An 11,562-nucleotide genomic window follows, 5' to 3' on the forward strand; every position below is an offset into this window, starting at 1 on the left:
TAAAGCAACGGAACTTGCCGTATCAAAAACGGAGTATACAGAAGCTTTTTCCGGAAACTTACAGGAAGCAATGGCACAGGAAGATTGTTGGGCTCAGCATGCTCTTGCTACTGTAGACAAGGAAGTTCGAAGTAATGACGTCGTTACTTGGTCAGGCTACCACGGATCCATGAACAGGCCACCGCCTATGTTGCCAGTAATTTCTGGACTGCTGCTTCTGTTTTACGAAAAAGCTTCTTCATTGGCAATGGTCAAACATGGAATGGAGATGCAGCGAAAGGCAACGGCGTACCTAAATCCGGGGCAAATTCATATCACTTCATTTGACCAGCCTTTGTTTGCAGTTGCAAAATTTGTTCAATGGAACTGGCCCTTGGTCCATGGAGAGAGCAGGCATGTAGTGATGTTTGGTGGACTGCACATCGAAATGGCTCTATGGAGTGTATAGTATGCGGTGACCTCCTGGAGGATTCAGGATGGACAGCATCATTGGCAGAAGCTAGGATTACATCTTCTGGTACAGCAGAGTCGTTCTTAAAAGTGACCCATTTAACAAGAACTAGGCATGCTCACCAAGTAACTGTTTTAGCTCTCCACAAGCTCCAAAGGGAGGCATTTCTCCAGAGTCCCGGCCCTGTGTATGATGAAGAATCTTTTGAGCAGTGGAAGTCCTCCACAAGTGAAAAGAGCCCCACTTTCCATTTTTGGGACATGATTCTCAGGTTGGAAGTCCTCATACTCATTTTCGTTAGATCCCTTCGTGAAGGAAATTTTCTACTCTATGTTGAAGCACTTGAAGCCCTCGTTCCATGGTTTCACTCCTTGGATCATACTAATTATGCACGATGGCTTCCAGTGCACATCAGGGACATGAAATCCTTGTCACCAGCAGTCAAAGAAGACGTACAGAAATACTAAGTTGTAGCTAAGACAAAGAAGCCATTTTCCATGATACCAATTGATCAAGCTCACGAGCAGAACAACGCCATCGTAAAAGGTTCTGGTGGTGCAGTGGGCTTAACCGAAAGCCCAACAGCATTTCAAAGATGGATGGTCTCTGGTCCGGAGTTTGCTCGCTTGCTGGGAGAGTTTCAAGCTCAGTAAAAAGGTAAAGGGTAAACACCATGAAAGTGGCATTTCTGCACAGAAGACATACCAGACGCAGGTGCTAAAACTGACAGACGCGATGAAAGCATTAGGAAATCCGTTTCAAGGAGACGTGCAAGAGCTTGTGAACATTGCCACTGGAGATTGCGCATCAGAAGAGGTTGTAAATGCATTGAAGTCTATCGAGAGTGTGGGCCAGAATCAGTACAAGAATTTTGTGATCGAAGATAGAACTATATCGATTCATGATACCATCAAGAAAAATTCTCTGCCGCTGTTTAAACGACAAAAGCCCAAGCCAAAAGCAAAATCAAAGCAGCAAGTAAGTGTACTGAGAAGCGATTGCAACCTTTTCAGCCGTTTGTACATTGCCACCCAGCATCGAAGCGGAGACCTAGACGAATTTTTTATGCACGAAAACCAGCCCTACCCACCATCTCTCTCCGAGTTTGGAAAGCTAAGATTCGGGAAGAAGTCAGACCTCTTGACATGTGTTAAGCCTGCCAGTACAAAGCAGCCGGATCCACCTCCACTCTACGATTGTAAGATCTTTGATGGAGCAGCTGTTGTTCACGCCCTTCCATCCACAACTGTTTCCACCTTTGATAGCTATGCTGAAAACGTCTTTATCCCATTCATTCTGAATCATCTCCAATCAAGTAAACGAGTGGACATTGTTTGGGATACGTACAAGGCGAACAATATCAAGGATTCAACAAGAGAGAAGGGAGGTAAGGGTCAGAGAAGAAAAGTAACAGGTGACACCAAGAGTCCTCCAAACTGGAAAGCATTTCTTCAAGACAATACCAACAAGAAAGAACTCTTGGCCATCCTGACAAGCAGAGTTTCAAACTTCCAGTTTCCCGAGAACAAGGAGGTAAACATCACCTCAGACGAATCTGTAGTCTCAAGCAGAGGTTCTACCGATATACAGTGATGTGACCACGAGGAAGCCGGCACAAGAATTGCTGTACATGTTCAACACGCGCTGAACAAAGGATGCAGTGAGGTTTTTGTTCGCACAGTGGATACGGATGTTCTTGTCATAATGATAGGGATTTTTCATGACTTGATCGCTTTGTATCCGTCTGCAGCCATCTGGATTGGTTTGGGCATGGGGAAATATGTCCAATACATCAGTGTGAATGCCACCCGCGCATTTCTTGGCCCTGAAACGTTTCGGGCACTCCCTATGTTTCATTCATTCATTGGATGCGACACGACCTCCTGTTTCTTTGGTAAGGGTAAGAAGTCCGCCTGGGACGTATGGAAGTCATTCCCTAACGTGACAGAGGCATTTAAGTTCCTGCAAGATCAGTCTTATTACCAGCTGGACAAAGAAGATTCCATCTTCAAACTTCTGGAGCGATTTATCGTAGTTCTCTACGACAAGGCCAGCAATGTGATCAATGTAAATGAAGCCCGCAAAGAAATTTTCACCAAAAGGAACAGGACCCTAGAGAACATCTCTCCCACATACGTAAATTGAGCTCGCAACATTTTGTAAAGAGTGAAATTCAGGCTTTCGACTTATTCTACTGTTCTTATTTATTTCATGCCGTGTTTCTGTAGTAATAAATGTGTAACGACAGGGACAAAAGTAGCAAAGCTGAATTCTAATTTTGCTTATGTAGGACTCGCTATTACAGCACACTTTAAGAGCAGTTTACCAAAGTAGCATCTGGTACACAAGCCTGCAGGCCGTTCAGATGGTTCCTTCACCCGAGGGATGGGGTTGGTGTGACATGGATGGCACGCGGAAACCTGTCTGGATGACCCTTCCTGGAGCGGCCAAAGCCTGTCTAGAACTCCTTAAATGTGGCTGCAAACAAGAATGTGCTGGCAGATGCAAATGTATCAAAGCTAATCTCCCTTGTGCAGGGTTATGTCAGTGTTCAGGAGAATGCAGCAATAATTAACATTAACCTGATCTTAATAGAATGTGTTTCAAATTCCTTGTTGCCAGCCAGTTTTCAAAGTTTTCTTGACACACCTCCGTGATTTGATTTTTTTCGAGCTTGTCATAAATAATATTTTCGTAGTACGACTTGCAGTTTACGATATAAATATAAACACGGGATGTGTGTGCTTTTCTTAGGTTACTCCATTCTGTAATGACATTCTTGTTATGTATTCAGTATGTGCGAGAAAACAAAAATCTCGGGATGTGATTGTCAGGTGATTACATCATAATTACTGTTAAATCTTTGTGAAATAAATAGAGTACCCAAATGATTATTTCTTATGTTTTTAAACAAATATTTTACATTTTAATATACAAGCCTCGTTTTCATGCTGGCAAAGAGTGTTGCAAATTGAATTGCGTGCCACGCCCCCGGGTAATCGGATCATGTGGCACCCAGCCTAAATTTGTTCGCAGGACCAAAATGAGTTTTTGTGCCAAATTTTATGCTTTCTTCCAGTCGGTAACGATGTTTTCCCTAAGCCACCTCACTAGTGGGACTTTATGCAATGTGTTACTCAGTAGAAAAGCCTTATGGGTTTAAATATTGTTAAATACCAAACGTGACAGTGACCCCAATCTCCCCTGAGACAGGTGACGTCACAACTTAAATCAACTTTAGTATGATTACCGTAGCTTTCACTTCCATCTAATGATCTGTTCAGATAAGCAATGTTTTCATGATGAAATACGTATACATCAGAACGATTACAGTTTCATGATATTTCTTTGAGACATGCATCTATTAGCATGCACATATCACACATGCTATTTTCAGAACTGCTGCGCACCGCAAATGATCAACACTCGTAGCAGCACGTCAAGCAACAGCCCTACTTACGATCTTAGACCGCCTTGTTTCACTGAGATGTGCAGTTGGTTCGCTGCGTTTGTTGTGGTCATGACTGTTCAATAGTTATTACTTTGGTTCCATTTTTTAGGAATTTTTAAGGTTACAGTATACCTTCAGATCGGCAATTTTCTTCAAATTTGGATTTTTGGTTCAAACTAATGGTCGAAGAGTAATCTCTAATTTCTGAAAACAAAATTGAAAAAAACCTAATATTGGCGGAGAAATGGATGTTTTACGTTATGGCCGGAAGTAAAAGTTCCCTCTTGATTGACAGCCCTATAACGTGTATGCAATCAACCGAGACTACTTTCGCGGGAATATTACCGATATTGATACCACGAATTGGCTGGCTACTCAGTTAATCAGCATTGTTAATCCAAGCATTTTTCGTGTTAGATGTAATTCTATTAAGTTATAAGTAAACATGGACCACGGAAAACTCCGTTTACCAGTTCGAAAGAGCGAATAATGAATAAAAATACATTAATGAGTGAAGAAGCGAAAGTTGGCCTCGCGGATGAAGCTACGGACGTATCAAGCGGGCAAAAAGATCGAGTCAAGAGAAGAGAAAGGTTGTGTAAAATTTGGGAACTCGACAGCGATAACAGCGATGTTTGCAGTGACTCTTTTGTTGAGTTCGATACCGATGAATCGTCCAACTCATTGAGATCCATTGCAATATTATCCATGCACATTTGCTCTGCCGCGCTTTCTTTTGTTTGTTCTCGTCGCCCAGCTACTCTAACGTTCGTATCCTTTTTCGTCTTCCCCATTTTGCCAAACCAGCTTCAAGAAAAACCCAGCTGCAGAAAAATTATCTCTCCGCCTTGAGCGCATTGCGAAACGCAAGGGTTTTTTTTGCAGATTCACGCGTAAATTTCACCGCGAGTTAATGGTAGTAAATTTTCCAAGCGCTGATTGGCTCAGTGATCTGAGAACCCAGTTGAAGGCGTTTGTGGGCGGAGTTTGTTTGCGAAGTAAGATATTTTTCTTAGCGCTGTTTTCTGGGATAAATTTTTTCACTTGAAGCAGACACTTTAAAGAGTTACAACTCAAACGGAATTTGTTTGTTTGCCCTCAAATTTGGACAGTAGCTAGATTAACATATAAAAAACAAAAACGTGTCTGCGAATTGTTTATTTCGAAATATTTTTTCTCCGAGAGCGATTTTTGTACGATCACTTCACATTTTTTTAATCCTATTTCGAAAATGTTCTGTAACTTTTTACTACAATTGAATATGGAAAAACGCAGACACGCTTTTTTAGCGCTTTTTGTCCTGAAACCGAGGAAAAAAATAAAATGGCGAAAAACAAAATTCGCTTTGACTTGTAGCTTCCAAAAGGTGATTAGGACGCTTGCATTTGGTGACCGTGAAAAAATTGGCAATTCATTTTATTTCAAAATTTTTGGTATGGTTTGATAGCCAGCTCTATAAGCTTTAATTTGATATAGGGTCTAAGGTATCTACAGCTTAAACCGGACGCGCTACATCGCTTGGACGCGAGACACCCCTGAAGGTATACGGTAACCTTAAGCAAACCACAATGACGACGGCATCGGGAACGTCGCTAAGGCTTTAACGAACCCGGCGGCAGAACAGTCGCTTTGCACGTGCGTTATAAACCTTCCAAAAAATAATGCGAAACAACATTATGAAATTACCGAGTTCTTCGAAGCCTGGAACGTGAGCCACGAAGGCCAATTTTTTAAATTTATATTTTGACCGAAGACTGTCTTACATATTCGGTTTTGAGTCAATTTGCCGCGTATTTCGCCTCCTTTCTATGGCCCTCGCTAGCTTTGCTTCACGGCATTGTTCGGTATTATTTCACCTCCTTTCTCAGTCTAGCCCTTGACTCGCTATAATTTACGGCATTGTTCAGTACTGTTTCGTCTCCTTCCCCAGCGCTGGTCCGCTGTCTTTCGCGATCTTATTTTGCTTCAGTGCAACCGCAACTTAAAAACGTTAGATCAACCTCCGCTATCGTTTGTTTACACAACAAATAGAAATGAGTTTTCTTTTCTTTAAAATTCCCACCAAGAAAAGATGGCATTCTTCCACTCCCCCGTTCGCATTACCGCGAGACTCCTCTCCCCCTCCCTCAGATCGAGTCTGTACGCATGGCGTTCGCTTGTACGGTGACCTCATAACCAAATTTTCTCGCCTTGATGGGTTACCAAATTTATTAAGGAATGGGCCGCTATAAAATACTTACACTACTTACACTTCTTACACTAGGTAATATACTTATGTTTCATATACTCCCCTTCTGAAATTTGACCCCTCGTTCAGTATGCGGCGGAAAAACGTGTAAACTCCACCAAACAAGGCGCCTCCATTTTGAAGTGTTACTTCTATTATAATTTAATTGGCCATTTCCTTAAGGCCTTACGCAAAACCATGACTGAAAACATGTGACGTCAACCATGCATTGGTAAATTATAAGATTACTAATGATGATCAACATATATACTTATGTACAAACTTGATAAAATCTTTGTAGACATGTTTCAAATACTAGTAAAACCGAACATTTCACCAGAGCCATGCACAACAGAAATCAACTTGTTTATATACAGTGAAATGCCTGATTCGCACACGTATCCGGTAATCATTTGATTCAGTTCGGGTTCGTCTTAAACGTTTTAAAACTATTCCGGCTGAAAGAGAGAGGATTAAGAAACACAGGGAGGAGACAATGGGGTAACGAAGAAGCGAGAATAAGCAACCAAATATCACATGAAAGCAACATTGTCACAATAGTAAAATTGAAGAGAGGTCAAATCGCTTTAGCTAAGCTTTTACCACTAATTATGTGGAATGAATCATGTATGTGGACTTCGGGTGAAAGATTTAACGACAAAGAAATCTACTCTGTCACCGATTAAGAGCTATTATTATGAAGCTGAAAAGAGAGCTTGAAAAAGAAATTACCGCATGGTAAATATTTCTTAGTGTCTATACGCTTTGGATAAACTATGTGACGCCGAATCCAAGGCTACTGAATATTATTGATCGGTTTTATATATTAATCCGAACTATGTCAAATTTTTCTCACTAATAAATTTCCATTAGGTTTATTTCGCTTTCATCGGCGTTCGTAAAGGTTGATATTAAAAACAACATAAGTTAACACGAAGTGGAAATATTATTTACAAGGCTAAAATATTATTAAAGTTAATAAAAGATCCTGAAAAGGGCATTGAGAAATCAAAATTTTAGACAACAAATTAAGTTATTGTGATGCGACTTCACTAAAAGTGATTTTAAGTTGATTGTTTGATTCTGGCGTGACCCTTGGGCCTTTTTTTCCTTTTAAGTAATTTCAAGTAATTTAAGTAATGTTTTAGTCTTGTAAATAGAACTGGATATATTTCAAAACCGAGCGCTATGGACAAAATGCAAACATGCGTAAAGTTGTAAAATCCAACGCAACTCTGTCAGTTCCGCAGAGAAAAAAAAAGTACTATAGCGGAATACTTAGCTCACACACTAAGCACTTGAAAGGTTAGGTTTTAACCTTTCCGGCTGAAAAGAAAAGGATAAAGAAACGCAGGGAGAGCGTTAGGAAACTGTAACAATACGCGAGAAAAAGTAGCAGAAACGCCTAACAAAATAACTACAAACATACTAAGTTGTCATCAAACAAACAGAAATATGTATACTGACGAAAGTGTTCATAAAGCTAGTTACGGTTCCCGTATACGGATTTCTTAGACTTTTGTGGTGGTAATAAATGAATTATATACGCGAACTTTGCGAGAAGAAATCCAGAAAAATGAGTGCATAAAGTGATAAGATTAAGAGGATATTTAATTTGCCGATATTCGTCTAAAAACCAAACAGAGGTAAGCAGGGAAAAACAAGAAGAGTTTATTGCGAAGTTTAGCGAAACATTCAGCTCCCACGTCAAGTAGCTGAGTTTGAATATCGAGTTCCTCTTAAAAGTTAGGTGTTAACGGTTTTTCCGCTGAAGAGAAGCGGATAAAGAAAGAAGGAAAGAATGACGAACAAAAAGAAAGAAAAAAAAAAAAAGAAGAGATGAAACGTAGCCAAAACACTAGAAAACTCTATTGCAAAAATACAGCTTCTTGTGAGCAAATTAAATTTGTATGGAATAAAGCTTATGAGTAAAATTTGAATGAAAGAGTTAGAGACTGAGAGTCAGATCAGAGTAGCTAGGCATAACTGAGGAACATTGTCGCATCGCGTTATGATAAAATGATATATTATTTGCCATTTCCATCTAAATACGCTTTCGTAATTTCCTAGAAAACCATACCCTTTGTCAAACAAGAAGGTCAACCCATCCAGAATTCCGTTTCTGCCAAAAATTGGCAATTAAGATCAAGTACGCGCCCATTGCATTTGTGAGACCAAAACACTCCTAGGGGCGAAACCTCTCGGCCCCTGCTGAAGTTATCCCTTCATGTAATCCCGTTTTCTCTCAAATTGCTACGGATGGGTCTTAATCACGTAGGCGTTGAGAAATAGTTTCTTTCCGCATTGAAAAGGACTTTGAGAATCATTGAAAGCGGTGAACCTATGCGAAAACTTGGGTACAGATCGTCAAGTTCACAATCCATTCAGTTTTAAAACGGAGTAGTAACTTTTCTTGTTTATTTTAAGTGATGTGTCGCGTAATGGCCGTAATGTGTGGTCTTAAGCTTCCAACACGCGCGGAATTTAAAATACAATTGCGGCACACACCCCGTTAATAGTTTACGCAAACGTTTTTGTTTACATCAGCGCATAAATCATTATTTGTCTTCTCTTTACCAGTAAAACACATCTCTTTCAAGTTTCAACACACAAAATTCTTGAGTCGTAATCAGTCTATGACCTTGCCCTCATAACTTGTCATCGTGTCTCCGAAGCAGCCATCTGTCTTTTTGTAGACAGACTGCTTCGTCGGCCTTGTAGTTCATCGTAAAAGAGATGTTTGTTTACGCAGGAAAAGCAATTGCGGCGAGCGGTATTTCCGTCGACTTTGTAAACGGAGGTGACCGCACTGCTGCTTGAAGGAAGTGCGTCAGAGTTTAGTTTAGAATTTCTCTCGCTACCACAAAGTGGTGTTTACTTTGGGGTATGGAATATAAACAAAAATATTTAAATGAAGCGCTTTAAAAAACTGTTATGGTTTCCACACATCAGTCATTTTCAACAGACACTTTTCACAAAGGGAGGGTGCTAAGTGATTGTACCCTTGAATGTTCCTGTGTTCCTAAAATAGCTCCGTGAAAGCTTAAAGGAAGTTGACTGTAATTACGCGTTAATGTCTTAGCTATTGTATAAGGCATTCCACGAATGCGTTGCATAAAAGCAGGGGCATTGCAGTATCGACGTATTTTCGTCTCTGACTTTCCTGAAAGGAAGACTACAAGTCGAAAATAGCTAAATACGGTCAAAATAAAATGCACATTAGAAGAAAACCATCGCAAATTCTAGTGTGGGATAATGTAACTTACCGCGAACAGAATTCCGTCAGTGAACGCAATAAGAAAGGAAAAGATGAAAGTACCTTGAAAGCCAGGGCACTACAAGCTGGGAAGCTTTGGAAAGAAGATGCGTGGAAACGGATCAGAAATTCTTTCACGAAAGCATTCAGTTGCAAACCAAAGCGTGGCGTTAAAAATATCCCATATGCAAGCTTGACTCGCTTGGACCAGCTGTGTGTTTGCGAGGATGAGCTCACAAAGAGCCAGAAGAAACTACGGTCCTGTTCAAAACGAATCGAACAACAGAAAGATACTTTTGACTATGAACAGTGCGAGGAAAGCGAAGAGGAAGACATCGATGATTCGGTTTTCGATCAGGGAAGTGAGAGTTTTGAGAGAAGAAGAATGGCAATTTGTAAAGAGCTTGAACGCAACATCCAAGTGGGATGCAGATCTAGAAGTACCTCTCTACTGGAACTCCGTAAAACATTAGTTATCAATAACAGATTCAAAGAGATGGGGCTCTAACGCAACTGGGCTGACACCCGCCAATAGTTCATAGACAAGATGTACATAAGTTATCGTAAGTAACGATTTTGATAAGTTTTACAGATTGGTTTTATCGGCGTCAGTGGTTGCGAAAGATGAATTCTTCTTAGTTTATGGTGAAATTTTGTTATATTTACTAATTGCAATAGTTTATCGCCGCAGGTCTGTAAATAATTTAGCGGTATGTTTAGACATTATTTGTAGTGCTTATCTCACATACATTGTTGAAACTATATTAATTCTTGTTCTTTTAGTTTCTACTTTATTAATATTGCCAGAATAAGGTGTAGGCGCTGATCAGTCTTGAAAAGCAAAATGATTCATTAACTAACACTCTGCCTGTATTGATTTTGCTCTGTGGGTTTTGTTCGTCTTAAAAATTGAAAAGCAGGAAGATTGAGTAATCCAGAAACCGCCGGGCCCGCACCTGAAACATTCATGGAGAAACAGGAAGGAATCTCCGAGATCGATGAAATTGTACGCTAAATCATTTTGTTGTTGTTGTTGTTGTTGTTGTTGTTGTTGTTGTTGTTGTCTTTTGTTCTATCCAAGGGACTACATCTATCCAAGCTTTTGTCAACGAGCAGACTATGAAAGCAGACACTATAAAACAAATTAATCATACTGACATGAAACAAGTAAGCGAGGAAACTGAAGTTGGTACATTTTACACGTGATATCAGGTAATTTGCGGTTACTCTGAGTTAGCCCTTTTGAAATCCGTGAGAAAAAATTGACAATGACTGGTACAGTGCTGCGCGTTTGGCTAAAGTGCACAACAAACTTTAAAAATTATCTTGTTTTCTCAAAACAAGAAACTCGTATTTAAGTCCAGTCCGGGGGAACGGCAGTCAAAGCGCTTCAGTGCGCGTACGTCTCGCCAGTTTCACTAGCTCTTCGTGATCTAGGAAATTCCTGTTTAACAAATACTGCCTATTATTCAGCACTAGCGTTGAAAGTTTCACAAAAATCATCATCTCATTATTAGGTGAACGCAATTAGCTGTGGAAAAAGGTACAGTTCCGCGTTTCGGATCACAAGGGGCCGGATTACATATTCAATACTGTAAAACTACTAGACAAAAAAGCGGTCACACTCTAGCTCACGGGTAAAACTAATGACAGGTCTTTCGGCTTGTTTATAAAAAAAATCTCGTTTTTTAATTAATTAATTAACTAATTAATTAGTTATGTGACTAGACATGATATACCCAACGAAACGACATATAAGAGGCCCTGTTAGGGGTAAATTCCGACAAGCGACATGGCCTTGAAACGGCGACATGAGTGCTATGAATTGGCGACGAACGACAGACTACTCCAGCGAAATAGGGAAAGCGACGCCAGTGGCAAGATAGACCGACAACGATTTTCGGAACTGATAATGCAGTGATTGTTTTAAACGTCTGAGTCGAAGTGAAGATGCATTTCCAGAGTTTTAAATGTGTTTTCCTCTCTCACGCGCGATGTCGACAGGTCGTGAAACCCAGGCTTTCTTATATATGCTAAAACGTCCACGTGGAATAAATCGAGTCCGTCATTGCTGAGTATTTTTTCTCAATCTCAGCTGAGTGAGTAGTGTCCTAAAACGCCTAAAAACACGCTTAAGGAAAAAGGAAAGAGATCTTCGAAAGTCGGCTACATATTTT

At 40.3% G+C, this 11,562-nt stretch overlaps 1 protein-coding gene and 1 pseudogene across 1 annotated transcript; both read left to right on the forward strand.

Annotated features, from left to right (window-relative positions):
* The first annotated feature begins 70 nt into the window (after nt 1-70).
* On the forward strand, nt 71-2,044 carry LOC149097177 (uncharacterized; annotated as a pseudogene).
* Nucleotides 2,045-9,133: 7,089 nt separating this feature from the next.
* Nucleotides 9,134-10,435, forward strand: LOC149097178 (uncharacterized). The gene has a single exon (XM_089278836.1). The coding sequence runs from the start codon at nt 9,342-9,344 to the stop codon at nt 9,891-9,893; it is 552 nt and encodes a 183-aa protein (XP_089134962.1). The 5' UTR covers nt 9,134-9,341; the 3' UTR covers nt 9,894-10,435.
* Nucleotides 10,436-11,562: the final 1,127 nt, after the last annotated feature.

This window comes from Orbicella faveolata, unplaced genomic scaffold, assembly GCF_042242905.1.
Source record: "Orbicella faveolata isolate gen_17 unplaced genomic scaffold, um_ofav_v1 contig_47, whole genome shotgun sequence".
In the NCBI taxonomy this organism is placed as follows: Eukaryota; Metazoa; Cnidaria; class Anthozoa; order Scleractinia; family Merulinidae; genus Orbicella; species Orbicella faveolata.

Bases quoted from the DNA above. Each gene is read 5' to 3' on its own strand.
- LOC149097178 (XM_089278836.1), top strand. From the start codon at position 9,342: ATGCACATTAGAAGAAAACCATCGCAAATTCTAGTGTGGGATAATGTA.